We start from the raw sequence: 25044 nt of genomic DNA, 5'->3' as shown, positions 1-25044 counted from the left end.
AATTAAGTAATCAAAGTAGTCTTTGATTACTTGTGGCTCTGCCCACCCCATTAGGGATTACGGGCGTGAGTTTATGTATGTATGTATGTATGTGTTGTATAATTATGATATTTAACAAGTATTTTACGTACTTTATAGAAATTTTTACGTGTCAGGTATTGATGTGCTTCCAGAAAACAGATATTTATATGGAAATGACTATTTTCCCAACAATGTTTATCTATAATATATTATTGTACAGTTTAGAGTAAGTTGTCGATATGTGATATAGTTTACAACGAGGTGTGTTATATAAATACCTATTGTACATATAATTATGAAAATCGTTCAATATTGACATTTATAAAACATATTATATTGTATAGTGAAAAACTGTTATTAAATAGTTTTAAAAACTACTTTTCGTTTTTATTATAACAAACCTTTCTAATCTTAATTTAGTTTCACAGTTCTAGCTTTATTTATCTCTGTCTGGCACTCGTCGTAAGTGAAGGACGGCAGTATTTTTAGAGCTGTACTTGGTCTTTGGCTGTATGACTAAAAATAAAATTAATATGTCTGTATCGGCGCCTTGTATATTGTTTGGTAAAACAAAAAGTCCAACTGAAATATAGCATTCATTTATTTGAAAAATTCACAACTGATACCACATAGAAAAACTACTCGGCACGGTTTAACTCTTAACTATAAATATCACATAAACACTTTCAATTTATAAACTATATACAATACATAGAAAATTACCGTTTTGGTTCACACTGTGAAGTTCTATCTACTATGTGATCACAGGCTATAAATAATAATAAATAGAACGAAAATAAACATTTCCTTTACATTAGCGATAAATTAAATACAAGAAAAATAAAGACTTTAACAATAAAATAAATTTGGATCGGAATCTCCACTAGTTAATTTTACAAATTACATTAAAATTATCAGTAAACAATATTTACTAACATCTCATTATTTTGAATAATTTCATTTACGTAAAACCAACAATAGAATATAAACGCAATTTATGGCCAATTACAATGCATTGCAACCACTCCACTTTGTAGTCATGATTCAGTAACTCCGGTACAAACCAAGAGGTAATATTCATAGAACAGGTACATAAATAACCTTGTAGTGATATGTGGTACTCTATGTATGAAACTATCTGAGAAAAAACGGACAAATATTGAAATACCAACAATTCAAAAATCAGTTAGCGTATCAGTAACATTTCATCAAAAAATTCATAAGACCCAGTGCAAATGCAACTTGCACAATAACGAACATGGCAAAGTTATGTTTGGCATTTGTATATAGCTTGATTGCGATAAGGTGTATATGATATACATCAGATTTCGTGTTGACCTCAACCAATATCTTGCTTATTTTTTATAGTATAGATAAATACGTTCTTTTTTTGTGTAATACATTTTATGTATGACAAAGGTAATTTATAGAAAATGCATAGATTTTTCAACTTTTCAGTCCATTAATATCAGTAATCACAATAAACGCAAAGCAATAAACAAATATTATACAAAACCCCCTGAACAGCTCCTTTCATCGGTACCAACCCTCGACGAACAAAACTTAACAGTACCAGGAAGTAGATTCAAACTTTACCATGTCAAAGTAAGCAAGTTTATCAAGGTTAAATTCGTCCCGTCTCTGTCCTACGTCCCACTCCAGCCGCATTCTACATTCACACAAATTCTGAGCAAGTTACATTCAGCCTTTAGTTTTCCCTCGTCCAATTTCCCACCTCTTCCCCGCCCCCCAAAAATTCAATTAAAATTTAATTCTTACGAAATACATCGAACAACAACGGAGGTAAAAAGGCAATATTGTTTAATTCATCTAAAAAAGCAATATTGCTATTTGACATAAGTTGACATTGCGTACTTACTTTTATTTGCGCCAATGTCAAATTGCAATCGTGCTTCAATGTGGCCTGTGTAGACCGACAGGTAAATGTTAAAAAGCTGTACAAAATTCAACGTCAGGCCTGGACACTGCCAAAGAGAGCAGCTGAAACTATAATATTGATAGTACATTAGGTTAATACATAATTTAGTACCAAACAAAATGTTTTGAATATTAATTTCATACAAATACATCACCTAACAAATAGGTATTAAATTCGAAGATACAACGAACAATGACGATTATAGTCAAATTGTGCGAATTATTTTAAACGCGTAGACATTCGAAAGTTGGATTGAGAAGCGAGAACTGCTATTGCACAAGTGCTATAAAGTACGGCAAGCGTAAACAAATGCAAACTTAACAAAAAAGTCGAGTGACAAATAAAACTGCCGAAAGACAAGACGATTCTGAACACCTTACAATATTTTCTTTTAAAAGAACTTTAGACACATCTTCATACTTTTCTATCATTTAATATATGAATATATCAGCTTAGGCTTCTGAAAATATTGCACCACAGTGTTTAGGATCGATTAAGACTCAAGATTTAGTTAGGACCGAATTAAATCTATAAAAATATTTGATAATCTTCTTGACCAAAGCCAATATGATTTTAAAATAGCAATTTAGTGTATACTATACATATATATCATACTCTAAGATAAATGTATATATTATATTAGTATTCGTTAAATACGCTCTTTATTTTGGGAAGTACGAGTAACGGGCCATGATGGTACATAATTATTGTCAAATTATTTATTCCTAAATAGAGGAAGCTCATTTGTGTATGATGTAAACAAATAATTATCATTTCCCGCTTTCGCTGATTAGCTACAGAATAAACATAAAATTATCATATTATACAGGGTGTTAGTGACGTCGTAACAAATACCGAGGGGGATGATTCAGCTTATGTTTCCGAGTTAATGTCAAATGGAATTTTTCGTCGCAAAATGCATGTTTTCTTGATGGAATATTCCACTTCATGTTAACTCAACATCATGAGCTGAATTATCACCCTCAGTATTCATTATGATGTGACTTAAACTCATGAGTATGTATAGGTGTTAGTGGCACTGTAACGATTTCAAAAATATAGAATTGAAAATAATTAAAGAAAATCATGAATTTTACGATGGAAGATTCCACTTGATATCAACTCAGAATCATGGTCTGAATCATCCCTTAAAGCTTTCGTTACGATGTCGCTAACACCCTGTATTGTATAATGTGTCGGAAAGTCCTTAGCTTGGCAACAACAAGTAATTAAATCTATTGGACAACTACATATATTATATTAAATTACTGATGGTACCTATGAAATAAATCACAGCTAATAACGTTTTAAATAATACAATGGTGCTAATTCCTGCATACGCCATCTAATTTTATTTCAAGTTACACCTGTCATTTTCTTATCCGTTGAAAAAGAAAGGGACATATAAAATATACACGTCAATTTTAAAATAGAAATCTAAAACAACCGTCTAAAAATTCTACATAAACATAAACATAAACTCACGCCCGTAATTCCTAATGGGGTGGGCAGAGCCACAAGTAATCAAAGACAACTTGCAGCCACTGTTGATACGAAGTCCAAAGATGGATATGATGAACCTTATGGTGATAAGGGATCAGCCTATCGCCCATAACATTAAAAATTCTACATCGGCCAATAACCCGACAGAATTAAGTAGACAGCACGTCAAACACGAGCGAAATGCCTATTTTACACGCACGGGTTATTCATTCATTTTAAAATTAACTTGTTGACAATCATCCGTCCCTTTCCTTTTCAGCGGATAAGAAAATGACGGGTATAACTTAAACTAAAATTAAGTGTCTGCAGGAATCGGGGCCATTAAATACATAATCAACCATACCATTACATATATAATTGTATAGTAGCTAAAACAACAAATAACTCACTATGTGCATTGTAAAAATATAATTTCATGTGACATAAAATAGCACTCGTAGCGTACAGAAAGCAATGATAAGCACTAGGCAACTAAACACGCTGAGAATCAATTAAAGCGAAGTAATACATTATCAACAATAATACAACAAATAAACAATACAGGGGGGGTTAAAAAGCCACGTAAAAGCAAATCACCTAAAAAGCTATCTTATGTTCGTTGACATTGCGCACAGGGATGTGACGTACCCGGGAATGTTCCCGTTGTAAAAATTATTTATTTATTAATAAAAAAGGTACACCAACAGCGTATATAATAATAAACTGCCTATATACGTCCCACTGCTGGGCACAGGCCTCCCCTCAATCAACCGGAGGGGGTATGGAGCATACTCCACCACGCTGCTCGACTGCGGGTTGGTGGAGGTGTTTTTACGGCTAATAGCCGGGACCAACGGCTTAACGTGCCCTCCGAAGCACGGAATCATCTTACTTTTTCGGACAATCAGGTGATTCAAGCCTGAAAAGTCCTTACCAAACAAAGGACAGTCTCACAAAGTGATTTCGACAATGTCCCCATCGGGAATCGAACCCGGACCTCCAGATCGTGAGCCTAACGCTCTAACCACTAGACCACGGAGGCTGTTATATAATAAAACATTAAATAAAATAAAAGTTACATCAGGAATTAGACTGCCAACTTTTTAATAGTAAGTAAACTGTCTGTTTTTCTTTTTAAAATTGTTCTTTGTTGCACTATTAGTGTTATCTGCCTAAATGTTAGGTAATAAAGCTCTTTTTACATAAGCTTTGCGCCTTTTTACTGGCGGGGACGTTCTCGGGAACGGCACCTCACTGATTGCGCACTTACATTAATATGCGCAAATTGCTTTTTAGATGAATTGCTCTTATGTGGCTGTTATGACCCCAGCTCTCTTATCAGACATATAGTACACTAAATGTCCCTTCAATCTATTTGTGTTTATTTACGTATGTACATAGACTTTCGTTTTAAAACACCTATTAAATGCTAACACGTACTAAGTTCGTTTTTATTTCAATAACAGATAGGCGGACGATTGTCGCCGTTGACATAATCTATTCGACAATATAATATTAAAAACTTTGTTGCCTCGGTGCTTCACTCAACTGGATACATTTGCTTAGAGCAACTTTGAAACTTTATAAAAAAAATATTCGTACTTGCACCAGGTGAAATAAATTAAGGCGTCGTTCTAATTGGTCAATGGTTTTGTGATGTATGTTATATTAATTCTAAGTTTGTAAATAATGAATGATATTGATTGTGTGAGTTTGGACCGATTAGATCGACAACTTACGATAAAAAAATGCAATTATCACACCAACTACGGCGAATGCTGAGTTAAACTGGAAGTAAGTAACATTTCTAAAAAATAAGTAAAAATAAAAACAATATTAAAACATGGCGTGACATTCTCTCGCTGTCGTAGATTGTTTAAACAAATGACTAAATGCATTTTTATTACGATAGAAAAGGAATAAACAGTCATGCTCATGGAATTACAGTCCTTTTTGGAACAATAAACACTTACAATAACCGCAAGAAAGAGATAGAGCTAGTTTTAAACCTGTCAAATTAAGTTGGTGCAATTGGCACCATTGGCTTTTGAAATGAATAAATAAAGTAACGATGCGACCGACAGGCACGGAAGTAGGAACTATTTTCAAACTGAGAGAGAGACATCCGACATTGCGACCGACAGGCACGGAAGTAGGAACTATTTTCAAACTGAGAGAGAGACATCCGACATATTAGAATATTTTTCTCTTTACTTATTTGTTACGCATTATTAAACGACTGGTATGACTGAGCCATCGGGTCTGAAACCAACCGTCCGTCAATTATCAATCTATCTCGCTCGTACTCATTAGGCTTATGGAGCGTAACAGTGACGTCGATATGACACGACTGAGATAACAGCAATACAGTCGAGTAACATGTCTCTTATAATGCGACTTACCTCCAGTTTACCACACAGTGCTACCGCCTTACTCGAGGTCGACAGGCGTGGGCGTCATGACGTCGATGATGATGTCCTCCATGTTGGGCAGCACCAGTATCTTCTCGAACTCCTTGCTGAGCTTCTGCTCGATCCAGTTGGAGATGTGCGCGAAGCGGAGCGTGCGCGCGCCCACGGCCGGCCGCGCCTTGAGCACCAGCTGCGGGTTCGTGCGGAACCTGCGGAGGGGACGCTCTATGTAGTTTATGCTCGTTGATTCCTGATAGTGGTTGCCTGGAAGAAATTGCTTCAGAGCAATATAACGGCCTCAGTGGTCCAGTAGTTGAGCGTTAGGCTCACGACCCGGAGGTCCCGGTGGGGAAATATCACAAAAAATATTTTGTGATCCCTAGTTTAGTTAGGACACTACAGGCTGATCACCTAATTGTCCGAAAGTAAGATGATCCGTGCTTCGGAAGGCACGTTAAGCAGTTGGTCCCGGTTACTACTTACTGATGTAAGTAAGTAGTCGTTACATGAGTCATGTCAGGGGTCTTTGGCGGCTCTGGTACTCCACCTCACATCCCACACGAGAGAAGAAGAGGAATACGTATGTAAGTAGCCCAAATTGTACTGTATTCATGTGTTGTTAAAATTAAGTTCTGTGCAATAAAGTGTATTTGATTTGATTTGAATAAGGCCGCCTATTTATACTGATGCTAAATGTTTTAAAAATGTTTGTATGTTTTGTTCGTGATAAAGACTAAAGTAAGACAGAGGGGGTGATCTAGCTTCGAATTTGAGCGGAGATTTACCGTTCTATACGTAGTATTATTCTTTAGTGTAATGGTCGTATGACGCGGATTATACTTTGTTTTTATGTATGTGTGTATGTGATGCCATACCCGACCCAGATGCGGTCGTGCGGCGGCGGCGGCAGGTTGAGAGCGAGGCGGCCCTCCAGCCCGTGCACCTCCACCTGCAGCTTGATATCCGTGTTGGATAGACCCTCCATCGCCCGCTTCACGTACTTGTAGTCTGTCACCTGCCAAAGATAACGTCAAAGATAAATTATGAAATTCTGATTACTAAATACTAAGAACTAAAACTGTCAAAATACATTGGTGCTAATTCCTGCAGACGCCATCTAATTTTATTTTAAGTTATACCTGTCATTTTCTTATCCGCTGAAAAAGACAGGGACGGGAAATCGACAGGCATAAAATTTACGTAACACACGTCAATTTTAAGCAGAAATCTAAAACAACCGTCTAATAATTTTACATCGGCCAATAACCCGACAGATTTAAGTAGACAGCACGTCAAACGGATTGCATACCAGCGAGATGCCTATTTTATTCGCCCGGGTTAATCATTCGTTTTAAAATTAACTTGTTGACAATCATCCGTCTCTTTCCTTTTCGGCGGATAAGAAAATGACGGGTATAACTTAAAATAAAATTAGGAGGTGTCTGCAGGAATCGGGGCCATTATCTTTTTCTATTTAAATTATTTATGAATTATAATCAAGAATCAAATATCGACTATTATCACAGGAAAGCTAAAAACCTTAGTATGATCGGCTATTTATAAAAAAAAAACAACTTTTGTACGCAGTATCTTACGAAAAGTAATGATACAATTGCAGCTTATCACATAAAATATACATTGCCGGTAAAGTAGCTATGGAATTGGAGAAGCAGTAGAGCTCTCGTAGTTATCTGTTTGTAGGAGTAGTAGTAAAAGAGTGGGGTTGAACCGGCGACAGCGGTTCTCATACAAAATGCGCGTTGGGGCCTGTCCATCCTCTTTCTTCTATTCCATGTCAAAATCAATTTTATTTTTTTCCCTAACATGCGTGTCACGTGGTTTTGTTCATATTTTGACAGAACGACATGACTTATTCGGGTTGATCAGTCAGTCATTCAGTCAGTCAGTTTCTCCTTTTATATATTTAGATATTTCCGTCATACATGATTTCTATTTAACTTTAACCATTAAGGCTGCTCACGCGACGGAAGCTTAAAAAATGGAGTAACTTCTCCCGTTTTCCCAAAATTTCCCTTCACTACTCTGCTCCTATTGATTGTAGCGTGATGAAAAGTATACTATAACCTGCCCATGAGTATGAAGAATAATTGTACCAAGTTTCATTAAAATCCGTCCAGTAGTTTTTGTTTCTATAAGGAACATACAGACAGACAGACAGACAAAAATTTTACTGATTGCATTTTTGGCATCAGTATCGATGACTAATCACCCCCTGATAGTTATTTTGAAAAAATATTTAATGTACAGAATTGACCTCTCTACAGATTTATTATAAGTATAGATGAAAGATATGTACAAACCTGTTGGAAATACTTGTTGGTTGCAATTTTGTCTACCATCCTGAGGAATTTCTTCTTAGATGACGCAGGAGCGGTGTTAGTGTCTGATGGTGCCACACTGAAAAAAAAACAAAAAATACTTAGAGCGAAAACTGTCTGACGGACAGCTCTACTGCGCTCGACGTGATCGTGTGTTTAAAGAAAAGTTCGGTTCCGCCAGCCACATAAGAGCGCATAACAGACATGACTAAGGTCGCCATCGGACACGATAAGGTGGACTATATTTATAGAAATAGAAATACTCTTTATTTGCTTTTGAAAAGGGTACATATAGGGGGGGTATAGATTAGTTAGTCGGTGGTACATACGGCAGGTCGGTGGTGCTGGGCAGGTGGTCGCTACTGTCGACGGGCTGCAGCGGCGGCGACTCGTCGTCCTCGCTGGACTCCGCCGAGTCCTCCACCTCCGAGTCATACACCGCTGGCTTGCGGCGCTGCTCACATACACAACAATATTACACTTCAAACTAACTTTTTTTTTGATGTGACTTATTGTAGATTTGCCGCAGATGGCATTAACTACTTGGCTGGACACGCTGAAGGCTCTCACCCGGTACAACGTTTAAGACAACAGGCCTGAGGGTGCCCAGTTGGGGTTCAAACTAACATAAACAACATATTATTTGGTAAAAAGGACAGTTTAGCCATAGAATATGAAATAATACTACGTGTAGAACGGTAACTCTCCGCTCCCCACCAGCGTCTGAGCTAGGTTTACCTCACCCCCCTCAAACACAGTTTAGACTAGAATCGTATGGCGTCAGACGTCACACACACAGATGCGAGTGTACGATAATGTCAATGTGTAGTATCTGTGTAAAACGGGGTTAAACTCTTTTTAATGGAACAATCGTAGATACTCACTGTAGGAAGTGTTTCCAAGAAGACCGAGGAGACTGGATTCAGCTCTCCATCCATTAGGTTTTCCGACGTCGTCGACGTCAACAACTGGTCTTCCAAAGTCACGTCTGAGAAAGATTTAGAGGATTATATCAATTTTAGGACTTCTTATTTACTTCTTATTGTTTATAATTGTCGAGCCGTGTCGTGTGTAAATGTTATTTTTATTTTTATCGTTCTATTACTAACACTAGATTAAGTTGTTTATTGCTTGTTACTAACCACTATGGAACATGTCCGAAATAAACTCTTTTTATTTATTTATTAAAAATGTCTACAAGTTGTCTTGTTATTATGGGAGTCATCTTTGACTCAACCACACAGGAGGGAGTAAACATACGCAAGCGTTCCCCTCTGCGAATCTGTATGTCTCCAGGACAGCTAGCTCTATAAAAACATGGTGTCGCGGATTTTATTTGTGCTATCGAGCCTCAATTCTATGTACGTATGTATGTAATATTATACAGAACGACCAGTTCAGTATAATTGGGTAGTTGGGTATTTAGTCCAGTGTAATTGGGTATTGGGTATTTTTTTTTTGTATTGAACTTCTTTATGAATTTTAATAAAGAAAAATGTAATAATAAGTGCGACATATTGTCACGTTTTTCCATGACGTCACAGGTTGCTTTTTCATACAAATTCCATAGTAATTTCGTGTTTTTACGTTTAGTAAAAAGTAACTGATTTGACTAGTTGAAAACTACCTCATTAGTGATTATATTTCAATAAAATTTTACAATCATCTCAATGCGCGGTAAGAATTAGATCTGTCAAAGTAAGTAAGCTAGTGTTGTGACGTTCATTAGCATAGTGACGTATCAGTCGATGTTAGATTGAACGATTCTTTTCTATCTAACAGTATGAAGCGGGAGCAGAACTCACTCTTCTCTTTGAGCTTCATGAGGTTGATCTGCGTGAGTATGGAGATGTAGGCGCCGCCGTCGTAGCGCAGGTCGGCGTCGAGCCACACGCCGCGCTCGTCCCACGACGGTGGCCACACTCGCTCCACTAGTGGACACGCCCCCGCCAGGGATAAGTCCGTCACCATTAGCGGGCTCATGAACGACGGCAGCTGGGGATAACATATTCAAATTCGTTTATTGCAAAAAATGTAGTACATATACAGAGTGTTAGTGACATCATAACGAATACTCAGAGGGATGATTCAGACAATGATTCTGAGTTAATATCAAGTGGAATTTTCCGTCGCAAAATTCATGTTTTTTTTTAGTTTTTTAAAATTATTTTCAATTCTATACTTTTGATATTAACTCAGAATAATCAGCTGAATCATCCCTCAAAGTTTTTGTTACGATGTCACTTACACCCTGTATAGTAGTAAAAAATATAATTTCACACATTTCGCTTAAAGTAGCATGCAAAAAAAATGTTTCGTTATATGATATGACTCCCCAATCCAATGTAAAAAGAACAATATGTCAGACGGTTATCATAGCAAGTAATACAATTATTGGCAGTGCTAATTATAATGTCACAAACAAGTCAACAGGTCAATTTCTATAAACAGTAAAATAAATAAACTAAGTTCTTACATTTTGTTAACGTCATAAAATTAATTTTGTATTTTTGTCAGCAAAATATTCTTTTACACTATAATAACAATTAGTGACGAGCCACTTATGAAGTTTTCGTTTAAATATAATGTCTGGCATATTTTTAAATGGTTCAGGCAATTTATTATAAATACAGTCATCTCATGTCATACCTATGTATATTTCTAGTGAATTATTGTATTAGGATAGTCCTGAAAAGATAGTTCTAGAACATAAATAAATAAATCTCATCGCATCAGGAGCGGATCCAGCTTTTATGTCAGGGGTGGTCACCAGGTCGCAGACAACCTAAAAAATGTTGCCACCCATGACACAAAATTTTTGGGGTTCATGACCCCTGGATACGCCAATGCGTCACATAGATTTATTTAAAATTGCTGTGCCGAATCCAGGTCCATATGTGCTAATTATAATTATTATTGCGAATTCTTAATAAAAAAATATCCTAGGTGGATCATATATCTAGTTTAAGCTCCCTTAACCAAGTCTCTGCCGCATTCGTCACACAATGCTGCTCGACTATGCCACCTGGGAACCGGTGTAGGGGGCATTCGTTCACTATAAGAGACAGGGTTTGATCCGGGTGACCGGGACAGTACAAATTAAATTTCAAGACCGTTTCAACTATGTAGAGGAGGCTTGAATCACCTGATTGTCCAAAATAGTAAGAAGACTACGTGTTTCGGCGGGCACGTTAAGCTGTTGGTACCGGCTATTATCCGTAAAAATACTTCTTTTTTATTTTATTTATTTGGCTCACGAAACAGGTTGGGATTACAACACTAAAAATAGGTAAAAAAAAAATTGTTTTGAACTAGATCCCAGCCCAGTGCATGTGTGCTCAGCGTAGCCAAATGTTACGAATTTTGTACGGAATGTTTGTTGCGGCATCTAGTTTTACAAAATACATAAAACCTAAATGTTTATTACCTGTTGCATTACACAAACAACATTCAACATTCTACCACCCGCAGTGGAGCAAAGTGGTGGAGTGTGCTCCATAGCCCCTTCGGTTGATTTAGGGGAGACCCTACAGTGACGTGGGTCGGGTATAGGCTGTTTATGTATGTATATTAGAGCTTTACCTTAAGCGTATGTAGTTTCTTCTGTATGCGCGTTTGCAGGCGAGCCAGGATGATGGGGTTCCGTGTGATGTCATAGATGAGCCTCGCCAGGATGGTGTTGACCCACGTCATCTCCGCCGGCAGCACGCGGCACTGGCATGACGACTGCGCGCCCGCCTTCGTCTACAACGAACGGTCACGGGCATTAATATGTATACACTTTGGTACCATGTCACATTAACTTTTTTGACAAATTGAACTGTAAGTCTCACTAAAATTGGGTACATTATATTGCTCATGACTGTACATAACATAAGTTCACCACTATATCCCAACTGCAACTACACCTCACCAAGCTTTCCAATGTGGTAGGTTCGTCTACAAGTGTACACGGAATGTTGGAAATATTTTATAATGTAATGTTCTCAATCTTTTTATTATTTTACCTACTCCTCTAATTCGGAGATTCCCCAAAAACGTGTCCCACATCGGTAACAATGTGATTGGCTTTTAACAGGCTGCATGGGTTTCGCTATTGCGTATGACGTGATAACTACAGCGCGGTTCGACCAATAAACGCAGCGAATACTGTCTGAAATATTCGTAGCGTCGCGAGCGATAGCGTAATTGTGCAAACCAGAGATAGAGTTTATTTCTTCTCTCTGCTGTGATTGGTCAGTTCCACGCGAATTGTAACTCAGTTCTCAATCTAAGACTAGGTTAAATAAAACATTCTACAAAATAATACTACTTAAGTTTAGATATGAGAATCACTTACTAAGAATACGATAATGGAACGACTTCTCGCGCGGTGTAACAAATTCAACTAAAATTAAAAAAATAACTAACATCCTTCGATTTCTTTCTGCTCTTGGTGTTCTTTCGCGGTGAAGGCTCTAACTGACACATTACACCAACTTCGGATTTGGTTTTACTTGTCATTTCGTGTGTCTGTTAAAACATAATTGGTAAATATTTATCTGAAGCTGAGTGGGTTCGAATACTTGATCGGGTCCAAATGTAGCACTGAACCAGAATATGTTTTCGAGATTAGACACGGTCCATATATGAGGAAATTTAAGTAGGTATTAAGTAAATACCCGAGAAAAAGTATTTTCACATGTGACCTAAATTTAATCTAGAATGTCGCTTCTATGAAAATCTGGCTTTATCAGAAGCTTTCGGTGCAATCCGTTGCATTCGATGAGAGGAGACAAAAAATAGCCAAAAAGGGCCAAATAAAAGTAAGTTCTCATTTGACTAGGTTGTCTCTTGCCTATTACGATTCTGCGGGTCCAAAACAATAGTCTACTTCTCAATTTATATTGTATGCTGACGTGGTACAAGAAGTTTAACTTACCTGAATGATTTTCAATAGGAATGGCCAGAAGGATTTCTCATAAGACTCCAAGGTCGGTGGCAATGGATGCGACGCAGATGAAATCCTGGGCCCATCCAAGTCCGATTTTTGAGCCTGTACACAAAGAATTCATCTTTAGTATGCTTGGGGAGCTTCAGTCGCAGTCCGAACACTGCGTACAAAAATCTCGATGTTACCGTGTGTGAGAGCGAGGGACAGTCCGCGCGCTCCCTTACTCCTTAATTAAGTTCGTATCGGTGACAGGTGGAGCGCGTACGTATTGCTTATTCATAGAATAAGCATAAACTTAAGTGAGGCAATACACGTAATTTTTTTTATCAAGTTACAGGATACAAAGGATAAATTCGACTACCACAAACACGACGTGTATCGCCGCTCTTAGAGTGAGGCTAGTATTACTTGTTAGTAAGCTCTATTGCGTAGTCTGAATTAAGACAGATCTAAAACTGACGTTATCTTTTTTCTAGTTAACTTATTTATGAATTTTAATCAAGAAAAACGTAATAAATCCGACATTTTATCGCGTTTTTATATGACGTAACAGTGTGCTTTTTCATACAAATTGCATAGTGATTTCGTGTTTTGACGTTTAGTATAAAAATAACTCACTTGTTTAGTTGGAAACTGGCCTATTACTACAGAATAAGGAATAATACTACGTATAGAACGGCAATTCTCCGCTCCCCACCATCGGCTGAGCTAGGTTTACCTCACTCCCCCCCCTCGGTTTTACTTCAGTCGTCTAACGTCACACACACAGATGCGTGTACGACAACATCAATGTGTAGTGTCTGTGTAAAACAGGGTGTTTTGTATAAAGTGTCCAGGGTGTGCTATTACGCCAGATGACCACAGAACTTACTGGACTCTTCCCGAAGGCGACGGTTTCCTTCTCGGTGAGCTTGTAGACGGCCATCTCGATGCCCTCCTTGCCTTCGGCGGCGGACTCACTGGCAGTCTTCTCTTCAGCCGCTGAAGACTCCCCTGACACCGCAGTGTTGGCTTCATTCGCCGCTATTAAGAGTCGGCGGAACCTGGCAAATTAATTTTACCATACATACATAAACTCACGCCTATTTCCCACCGGGGTAAGCAGAGACTATAGAATTCCATTAACATTAACATTATTAATTTTTAATTTTACCAGATATTAATAAAAACTGGCTAAAATAAAATAATTTTTGTTCATCAAAAAAGGGCAGAAAAAAAAACGAGAACGCAATAAACGGAAGTGATACAATCTTTTAAGAGTCGCCGGAACCTAGCACATTTATTTTACCAAGGCTAACTTTGTGAATGGTGCAGATTTCGGCAGACACCAAATTAATTAAAACTAGCTATAATAAAATAAAGCTTTGTTCATCAAAATTGGCAATAAATGGAAGTGATGCAATATATTCATATAACGCGTTATTGCCAAGTTACGACAGACTCCTTGTTTTAAGATTGCTCTTTCAACTAGTTTTGCATTGAATGGTAGAAAATATAATTATAATACGTAACGTATAACTTTTCTATTTCTTTTAATAATTACACAAACCTATACTTCTGTAAAGATATAAACATTTTCTATTAGTCTGAAAACTTGTGTCATACCACTCGTGCTTGTCTCGGCCAGTGCGCGCGAACAGGAAAAGGCAGGCGTGTTTGTCCCGCGACTGTTTGATGTGTAAGCTCCACTCGCCTTCGCTTGTACCTTCCGCGCCCGGTTCCAATTCCTAAAAAAAGAAGAAATATAGGTATTTATAGTGAGAGAGGAAGGGGTAGACCTAGGAGAACATTTATGAAACAAAAAAAGGAGAAGGTGCAGGTCGTGTCGTATCGGGAGGTGAAGGATTTGGCGGGAAGAAGAGAGGAATGGCGATAACTCCACTGACAAGAGCGCAGCTCTTAAATAAAGAGAGAGAGAGATAGTGACAGCAACAATGTTATAAACTGTTTCGTTTGATCGCTTTACTTATTGAGTAATTCGTTTGCTGCTGGATAGAATAAGTCTTATATATAATGTTATAAGGTAATCTAAATCTAACCTTTTCAGATCAGGCGGTCCGTGATTGGAGGATTTGAAAAATATTTCCTACTGCAATTACTTTTTATTTACTCAGAACTTCTATAACATGACAGATATTGTACATCCTTACAAGTTTGTATACTACAGTAGACGGAGGCAGAAAAACATTAGTCTTAGGTAATTTATTTTTACAACGGAGGGTGAGATGACTTCAGCGCGGCTAACCTTGAAACGTTAGCTGTCACTTTTGAGCATACCTTGTTTTATTATGCCATATGAATATACTTACAGTTTCTTCTAAGAACTCCTTGATCCTGGTGAGCTCAGTCTCATCAATTTCCTCCTCAGGATCATCTTTGGTGCTAGTGTTGGACTTAGTGGTAAGGTCTGTCTCCGCGTCGTGGAACGAGGGCTCCTCTGGCTGGGCCGGCTTCTCTGCCTCCGGAGCGTCCGTACATGTTGATACGCTATCCGTTTTTTTATCTGAGGCAATGAATAAAGAATAATTTTATATTAAAAGCGAAAGATCACTGTCTGACTCACTCATCACGAATGTGGTTTTCTGTATAAGACTACAATATGATACATAAACAGCCTGTATACGTCCCACTGCTGGGCACAGGCCTTCCCTCAATCAACCGGAGGGGGTATGGAGCACACTCCACCACGCTGCACAAGCCGATGCGGTTTGGTGGTGTTTTTAAGGCTAATAGCCGGGACCAACGGCTTAACGTGCCCTCCGAAGCACGGAATCGTCTTACTTTTTCGGACAATCAGGTGATTCAAGCCTGAAAAGTCCTTGCCACACAAAGGACAGTCTCACAAAGTGATTTCGACAATGTCGCCATCCGGAATTGAACCCGGACCTCCAAATCGTGAGGCTAACGCTCTAACCAGTAGACCACGGAGGCTGTTAACAATATGATATTATATTATATGATTACATATTTTTATTCCCTAATATATTTTGATATATCGCTTAGATTTTTTAAATAATAGGTATTATTTCTATATATTCAGGTGTTATTTATTATATTACTCACCTCTGTGCATTTTCCTCACTAGCCTATGCCGCAAACCCTCTTTTCCTGGTTCGCATTCCGTATGCGAAGGATTACTGTAAAAATATTGTTTATGTTAAACAAAATATAAGGAGTAATCAAATTTCATTCAAATACCCTATTTGACTGGATCAAAGATAAATTGTACAGTGCTAATCTAGAAATAGAAGCCAGTCTAAGATGATAAAAAAAAAGTTCTGGGGGGTTAAAAAGACCACATAGAAGCATTTATCTTTGACCCAGTATTTGACTGAAATTTAATTACTAAATAAAGACAGATCTTTTATTATAGATCTGTCTTAGTAACGAAAAACATGTTCTTATTTCTATTTACCTTATTTGTGAATTTTAATCAAGAAAAACGTAATAATAACCGACATTTTATCACCTTTTTATATGACGTCATAGGGTGCTTTTTCATACAAGTTCCTCGGTAATTTCGTGTTTTGACGTTTAGTAAATAGTAACTGATTTGACTAGTTGGAAACTAGCCTATTTAAAAAATGAGTAGCCATTGTCCTAAAGAGTGTTTACAACGGGAACATCCCGGGAATAAGTGCTATAGAGTCAATGAGGAAAATTCTGACTTATTTTTTATCTTGACCATTTTCGTTGTTACATACATACATACACATACATAAACTCACGCCCGTAATCCCTAATGGGGTGGGCAGAGCCACAAGTAATCAAAGACGACTTGCAGCCACTGTTGATACGATGTCGTAAGCTGGATATGATGAACCTTATGGTGATAAGGGATTAGCCTATCGCCCATAACGTTAGTCCATCATGTTAGAGGACACAATCCCTTTGTCGGTTTTTACGACATGCCCGGGAAGACAAGCAGCTGAACCTTTTCTATGTTTTTTATTTGCTCCCAGAACAGCAAACATCGACTCATCGATTTTCGTTGTTGTTCGTTCAAAAAGCAACATAATGCCCGATAAGATAAAGTAACGCAAACATAATATTGGCCCCGATTCCTGCAGACACCGCCTAATTTTATTTTAGGTTATATCCGTCATTTTCGTATCCGTCGAAAAGGAAAGGGACGGATGATTCACAGCTCTTAATTTTAGGAAGAATGAGTAAATTAATGTGTCGGGTTATTGACTGACGTAAAATTTTTAGACGGTTGGTTTAGATTTGTGCTTAAAATTGACGTGTGTTCCATAAATTTTATGCTTGTCGATTACCCGTCCCTTTCCTTTTCGGCGGATAAGAAAAGGACAGATATAACTTAAAATAAAATTAGATGGTATTTACAGGAATTAGCACCATTATGTAACTTAATTTGTAGCTCATAAGTACATTATTCTTTGATAAATATACAGTTATCGCTTTATTAATGTAATTTTAATTAGTCAGTAGCACTAATTATGTTGTACGTTAGTTACTTAGCTGTATTATAACGAAATGACCGTCGATAAAACGGAGAAAATTACTGAGAAATTGAATTTCGATCGTATCTTAAGGACTATCATTCGACTATTGGAATCTATGCTTTAAGGTGCCTTCTTGAGGGAGTACAGTAGAATGTTATTATATAGTGATTACCTTTTCTCCCGTCTTCTCCATACGAATTTCTTCTTCTTCTCCGGGCTAGTGTTGGTCTCCGCACTCTCCGTGTCATGCTGCGATTGTTGTTCCTTCTTTTTCTCTGAAGAATCGGATTTCTTGTCCGGCGCACTGGATTCCTTCTCCAACACTTGGATTTTCTCGTTTTCGTTTAGTATGACGCATATTGGGTATTTTTTGCTCCATTGTCTGTAACAAAAGATACATTATCCTCTTGCGGTCCAGATTTGCTGATGCAATAGTGAAATAAACAATGGGCCTTGGTTTTTCAAAGGACTTTATATGAGAGACATAACAATATGAGAGTGTATACAAACAGAACGGTTCAACTGCTTATCTTCACAGGCGTGTCGTAAAAACCGACTGAGGGATTGCGCCCTGTCTAACATAATGTACCATTATATGGGCGATGCGCCAATCATCTAGCGCTGTCCAGTTCATCTTTCCCATCTTAGCACTTCGCACCAAGTCTCTACAAGTTGTTTACTATTCGCTTGTGATTCTGCCCATCCTACTACGCATTGCGGGCGTGATTAATTCCTTGTATCATAATTACCTACTAGCCAATCAAATACGTAGTTGTTACACATTTCATTGCTTCAGTAATCGCGTGTATGCCAAGGTCAACTGAACGTAGATTTAGCTTTGTTCATATTCATAATAAAGGAATACATGAATTGTTTAGTTATTTACTCCGGCAACTTTTAAACTACAGATAGTAAGATGATCCGTGCTTCGGAAGGCATGTTAAGCCGTTGGTCTCGGTTACTACATACTGATGTAAGTAAGTAGTCGTTACGTGAGTCATTTCAGGGGCCTTTGGTGGCTCAATAATAACCTTGGCACCAGGGTTGATGGGGTTGGTAATTAATCCACCTCACAACCCACTCGATAGAAGAACTACAGATACATACATAAGACCACGCCTATTTCCCTTTGGGGTGAGCAGAGACCACGGAATTCACACCACATTCGCTTCCTCCACTCTCATCAAAGATTCAAATTCAAATATATCTTTATTTAGTATACTAGTAGAATCGTCAAATTTTATATAACGTCTCATTCAACTAAAACTACTGTAGGTTCTCACAACCTGTATAGCCAGGGAAAAGAAGCTGCAAGATAACCCTCGGCACAGAGCCCTAGACATTCTTTAAAAAGAAAGACTTCTTGCGTGCTCACCAGTTTACTCTTGACCTGGCCTTAACCAGACTTTTACTATTTCAACTTTAATCTGTCTCAATTAAGATGTTAATATATTTTAATAAATATTTTTATAAAATATCAATACCATGAATATTAATGAGACTTAATTTAAATAAGGAATCGGAATTTTCCCATTACTGCTGAATAGAATGACCGGTTCAGTCACGGCGAATTGCGTCACTTCTAATAATTTTTACCGACTTCAAAAAAGGAGGAGGTTCTCAATTCGACCGTATATTTTTTTTTTTTTTTTTTTTTTTTTTTTTTTTTTTTATGTTTGTTCGGGCATATCTTCGTCGCATATGAACCGATTTTGATAATTGTTTTTTTGTTTGAAAGGAGATATACCCAAGGGGGTCCCATGTCAAGGAAGTCAGGATCTGATGATGGAAGACCAGAGAAATCGAGGGGAATTTTCAAAAATCGTAGGAGCGACTAGTGCGTTTGTAAAGTCATATTGATCGGATCGATCTTAAGGCTTCGGGAAAACTTCCCGACCTTCGAAAACTGGTCAGCATCAGGGAGATACCCTATGGCCTGGCAAAACTATACAACCTGGAGCAATTTTTCTTTCACGAAACGTATTTAAATCTTGATCAAATTCAATCGCCGGTGCAAAAAAACAAAATGGCGGAAAAAAAGATGGCCGCCATACAAAATTTTGTCGATTTTGGAAGAAGCCCGTTTGGGTAAAAATAATGTATGGGGCGCTTACTCAAAACGTCATGTAGAGTACGGAAATACTTTCTGGTCACCAAAAACTGCTCCGCATCAGAGAGATACTCTACGGCCTGGCAAAACTATCGCACGTGAACCAATATTTCTTTCAGAGCACTTATTTAAATCTTGGTCAAATTCCATAGCGCGTAAAAAAAAAAACAAAATGGCGGAAAAACAAGATGGCCGCCATACACAATTTTGTTTTTTCAGAAAATGTCTCGGGATATAAAATATATATCGGGGTTGTGATCGGATCGTCATGTTAAGTATGGAAATACTTCCCGATTTTCGAAAACTGCTCCGCATCAGGGTGACACCCTACGGCCTGGCGAAACTATCACACCTGAACCAATTTTTCTTTCACGAAACCTATTTAAATCTTGGTCGAATTTAATGGCCGGTGAAAAAAATACAAAATGGCGAAAAAACAAGATGGCCGCCATACAAAATTTTGTTTTTCCAGAAAATGTCTTGGGGGTAAAAATGATGTATAGGGGTGTGATCGGAACGTCATCTTTGAAAACTGCTCCCAATCAGGGAGACATTCTACGGTCTGGCAAACCTATTGCACCTGGATTTTGTTTGTTTCCACGACACCCATTTAAATCTTGGTCAAATTCTGTCGCCGGTGAAAAAAAACAAAATGGCGGAAAAACAAGATGGCCGCCATACGAAGAGGGACAGTTTCGAATAAACAGGACACGCGAGCTGCTTTAGCAGCGAGCGAACCACGCGAAATCTACTGTATCTATATGTATGCGTGAGTGTGTATGATAGCAGCTTCCACTGACAACCACATGTGTGTATGTACACATACACATGTGTGTGTGTGTGTGTGTGTGTGTGCGTGTGTGTGTGCGCGCGCGCGCGCGCGCGCGTGTGTGTGTGTGTGTGTGTGTGTGTGTGTGTGTGTGTGCGTGTGTCTGTGTGTGTGCGTGTATCTGTGTGTGTGCGTGTGTACGTGCGCGTGTGCTCGTGTGCGTTAGCGCGTGTGTGAGTGTGTGTGTGTAAACATGTTCATCAATAATAATTGTGATCACTACTAATAATATATTATATTATTATATATGAATATAAATCAGAAAATCTGTCTGTCTGCATCCTTGCTCGGTCTAACCATCACTTAAAATCGTAAAATAAAATAAAATTTTTAACAAAAAAAACCGACTTCAAACGCAAAACTAAAAAGCAATAAATAAATTTACTTCGCACAAAGTAATTAGTACGTATTTTCAATTAGTTAATTAATTTATAATTCTGAAGTCGGTGCCAAGTAAATGCTACAACAACCCTACTACAATATCAAATTACTATGTACACACAATATTGTTTAATACCTATATCAAAGCAATTACAAAACAATGTCAAACAAAAAATTACAAAACAATCAGTATTGAAAAATATATAAATCGGTACTTCGTTGTAGCATTTCCTTGGCACCGGCTTCAGAATTATAAATTAATTAACTAATTGAAAATACGTACTAATTACTTTGTGCGAAGTAAATTTATTTATTGCTTTTTAGTTTTGCGTTTGAAGTCGGTTTTTTTTGTTAAAAATTTTATTTTTTACACCACAAATATACAAAGAATTAGTTCATTAACAAGATCTAAAAATAGATTTAGTAAAAGCGATAGGACTATAGCCAATTTAGAACAAAGAGTGTCAGTGTAGACATGTTTTAATATTTTTATCGATATTTTCCTATATCCATATTATCCATTATATCCTTATTTCTCATTTATCATAAACTACAAAACTAGCATAAACTGAAAGTTACAGGCATAGCTGATAGCTGAAATAAGGCTGCAAATTGTGCTTATGTTGTCCATTTTGAACTGTCCTATATGTTGTTATATGCACACTAAAGAATTATTGATTGATTCATTACATTTTCTCTTCAATATTTTGTTAAAACACATATTATTAGTTAATGCATTTTGATACCAAATACGCGTTCAAAGTAATACTAAAATCTCTCATTTTCTGTTATAGAGTCAAAATGTTACCTTCTTTTCACAAGTCCCTTAGGAAGCAATGTAACTTTAGATCCAGTCAGATTGTAAAGTCTGTGCTGGTAAAAGTCTACTTTCTCTATTTTCTCATCCCAGATCGCTCTCTTCATTATCTTCGCTTTTGTGTATGATATACGCAAATGGCAGCCTGAAAATTAAATAAACATGTAATTGATGTACTACAACAAAATGTGTTTGTCTACAAAATATACAAACCTTCTAACTTCATAAATGCTGTGGTAGTTTTGTTGACGCCGTAAGTAAACGGATCGTATTCTGGATATCTGTAATGATTTATCCACCCCTAAAAGTTATATTATAATATTAAAAGATGTTTACAAGTTATCACTGTTACAAATACTCTTACAATTGTGAAACTTAGCTACATACCTCATATTTCTTAAGAGGCCTATGCTCTTTTACTGAAGGAATGGTATAAGTAATGGGCATAGCGCTGCTGCGTTTTAACTGGAAAAAACTGCCCTTATATGGCTCCCATTCACCAAAGTAAGTGTCAGTCAACCATTGTTTCACAATACTTCCCAGGTAAAAGGACCAGAGGCCCAACAAAAAACCATTCCATATATTATATTCAGGAAACAAGATATAATTTATAAACAGGAGGAAAGTTAGGAAATATACTGGAAAAGTTAAGAAATATTTTTTTGGTTTCCCATTTAAAAGTTTTAACTCATTTGCTTTTCCAGGAGGCGATCCAAAACTTGCAGGCGTTTGTAACGGTTGTGATGGAGAGAAATCAATTGGTTTGTTGTAGCTTGGGCAGTCGTTATCCGGCTGTGGGGTGTCCCCAAAGCCATCTATGCCATCTTCGAGAGCCTCTATCCCAGACTCCACTTCCATGTTGGGATCACTAAGGATATCTTTTGTTAGCTCTGCAGTTTCACTGTGCACTGCAAAATAGTGTTATAATTAATAACATAAAACTTTCTTCTATATTCTTGCACAATGATAGTGAAACATATACATACCTAAATTCTTTTGTGTATCATCACTAGAGTCTGAGCAGTTCTTGTTGTCATATGGAAGACTTGTTTCACGTTCAGTTGCCTTTGCCGTCAGTGGTTGTGTCAACTCTGACAGATTCTGTATACTGCTGTTCAGTGAAGACACCTGTAGTATAAAATATTGGAGTAACAATACTTCACAAATAAAAACTACAACAGAAAATATTACATTATTTTAGTACAATACCTGATTATCAGTATCTCCAATACTTTGATCAGAGTCCTTGATAGCAGAATTTTCTTCCGAATCAGATATTGAGCTGTCTCTTGGCACACTTTTTTCTTTTGTTTCTGTAATTACAACAATCTCATTGGTTTTAATATATTTCTCAACCAAACAAATTATCAAGTAATATAGTTATAAATACCTTCAAGAGAACGTGTTTTCATGTCCTCTACAGCTTGAGCAATTTTAAATTTAAAATCATGGAATAATTTCCATGTTTCATTGCTTCCTACATCTTTCACTTCTGTTGTTTCAGACACACTTCTCTTGCCTAAGCGGTTCAAGTACTCTTTCATAGGTGATGATGACACATCTTTAGCTGGAGTGCGGTTTTCATCACTACTTTTTGTCTCACACTGCTTGTCACCTTTGTCCTCCTGTTTGTCAACTTTTTCAAGGAGCTGTTTATCAGCAGTACGAATGGATTTAAAATACTTATCTAAAATTGAGGAAGTCTTGTCCCCCCGTTTAGGGCTGGCATTCTCACTTCGCACACTAGGTGATGCAGACACATCAAACTGTGGTGTAGGGGGGTCATCTTCACACACTTCATACAGTTCTTCTAACTCTTCATTGTTAGCATTATATCTGAAGGACAAGGATGTATTTGGTGACTTCCCTGAAATAGATGGGCAAGTTGAACACCATAGTGAAAATGAGGATACTTTGAAATTTTTTTCTTACACATTTTAATTCTTATCAGAACACCAAAGTATGTTTTGGGTCAGCTTATATCTAATATTTATAATTAATGTGTTTCGTATACGTGTACAGTAGGAATGAGACAGCTGAATCTATTGTTTGTTATCGTCTTTGTTGTCAAAGAAACGTAAATTCGAGTGTTTACTGATAAGACCGGGCGCAACTCAAGAGCAACAATGCTTCATACCAGGGGAACGTAACAAGCCAGGCTCTTTTAGCTCAGAGAATTCTACCAATTAGGCAATTTAAAACTATTGCGAAATAATAAATCTGAATACATACCAGCACCGGAGATGTCCATATTTTTAGACAAATTTGACACGAATGAACCAAGTTACAAAATATTAACAAACTATCATATTAAATATTAGCTATGGTCAAACCAATACATAAAATATTTAATCACTGTTTGGAGAATATTTACTTCATTTTTATCAAAATTCTACGGAATGATAAATATTTTTCAATATCACTTCGTTTTCAACGACAGAACGACAACAGAACATACAGAAGGTCATAAACTCAAGAAGAAAAGTTAAAAACTAACCATAGAGTATTTCTGGGTGGCCCACCTTTCTCGCGTCAAACCTACCATTCAGGCACAGCCAGTCGAAACCGAACTTTGAAACCGAAGCCGAAGTGAAGCCAAACGCGGCTTTTTGGTGGGAAACGGGAACGGGACAGTTGCTTTCTTCATTGAATAATCTAAATAATTAATACGAAGTGGTGTTTTGTGGTTAATGATCGCATTAAGTTAGTCGGAAGACATTCGCGAGTGTTATTATATTGGAGTATTCAATAAACAAAGTGTATCTGCCTATTTTCGCTTCGTGCCAGGAAGCCGCTTCATAACTCAAAAGTTTATGCGGACTTTTGAGTTAATTCGTTTGGGGTTCGGAGTAGGAGTCTACTCCGAGGGTGGGGGCTTAGGTTTCATCATCATCACTTTTCATCATTTCATTAATCATCAAGAAAAAAAAATACGTCAGACATGGCTGTATGGGCATAGTTCCCTTTGCCTTACCCTTCGGGGAAAACCAAAACAAAAAAAAAAAAAATGAAGCCAAACGCAAAAAAACCATGAAAAAAAACCCACTCAAACCATGGATGTAATGTAAATCTACATTCAATGGATGAAGAATGTAGATCTACAAAAAATAATTAATTATTTTATTTTGAATAAACATAATTAATCGAGTAATTTTGAATATCGTCCCTTAGCTTACAACACCGCTCAAGTCGAAAATTGGCGGTTTTTACATTTCATTGGATGAAGAAGAAAATAAAGGTTAAAATAAAGTAAATCGTCAAAATAAGTACTTATAATAATTATTTATTAACCGCTAACTAGAGTATGTATTAAGTA

General features: G+C 37.2%; 1 protein-coding gene across 2 annotated transcripts; it reads right to left on the bottom strand.

Annotated features, from left to right (window-relative positions):
- Positions 1 to 604: 604 nt before the first annotated feature.
- On the bottom strand, positions 605 to 24211 carry LOC126368849 (testis-expressed protein 2). 2 transcript variants are annotated; one of them, XM_050013020.1, is made up of 20 exons: positions 23961 to 24211; positions 23119 to 23595; positions 22938 to 23041; positions 22715 to 22856; positions 22116 to 22636; positions 21942 to 22029; positions 21720 to 21873; positions 17764 to 17973; positions 16189 to 16262; positions 15435 to 15628; positions 14731 to 14852; positions 13997 to 14168; positions 13114 to 13227; positions 11775 to 11936; positions 9998 to 10187; positions 9077 to 9180; positions 8522 to 8646; positions 8175 to 8271; positions 6729 to 6868; positions 605 to 6062 (listed from the first exon to the last, which is right to left on the bottom strand). In XM_050013020.1, the coding sequence occupies exons 1-20, from the start codon at positions 23977 to 23979 to the stop codon at positions 5873 to 5875; spliced, it is 3399 nt and encodes a 1132-aa protein (XP_049868977.1). In that variant the 5' UTR covers positions 23980 to 24211; the 3' UTR covers positions 605 to 5872. The 2 variants fall into 2 exon arrangements, with proteins under 2 accessions (XP_049868977.1, XP_049868978.1); XM_050013021.1 differs by lacking the exon at positions 23961 to 24211 and adding an exon at positions 23661 to 23799.
- Positions 24212 to 25044: the final 833 nt, after the last annotated feature.

This window comes from Pectinophora gossypiella, chromosome 8, assembly GCF_024362695.1.
Source record: "Pectinophora gossypiella chromosome 8, ilPecGoss1.1, whole genome shotgun sequence".
NCBI classification, from domain to species: Eukaryota; Metazoa; Arthropoda; class Insecta; order Lepidoptera; family Gelechiidae; genus Pectinophora; species Pectinophora gossypiella.
Note: the sequence above shows the minus strand (reverse complement) of the source record. Positions and strands in the feature narration are given on the sequence as shown.

Bases quoted from the DNA above. Each gene is read 5' to 3' on its own strand.
- LOC126368849 (XM_050013020.1), bottom strand. The intron at 14,853-15,434 runs GTAAGTATATTC...TTCTTTTTTTAG, and splicing joins AGGAGTTCTTAGAAGAAACT to GAATTGGAACCGGGCGCGGA. The intron at 8,647-9,076 runs GTGAGTATCTAC...GTATGTGAGCAG, and splicing joins TCTTGGAAACACTTCCTACA to CGCCGCAAGCCAGCGGTGTA.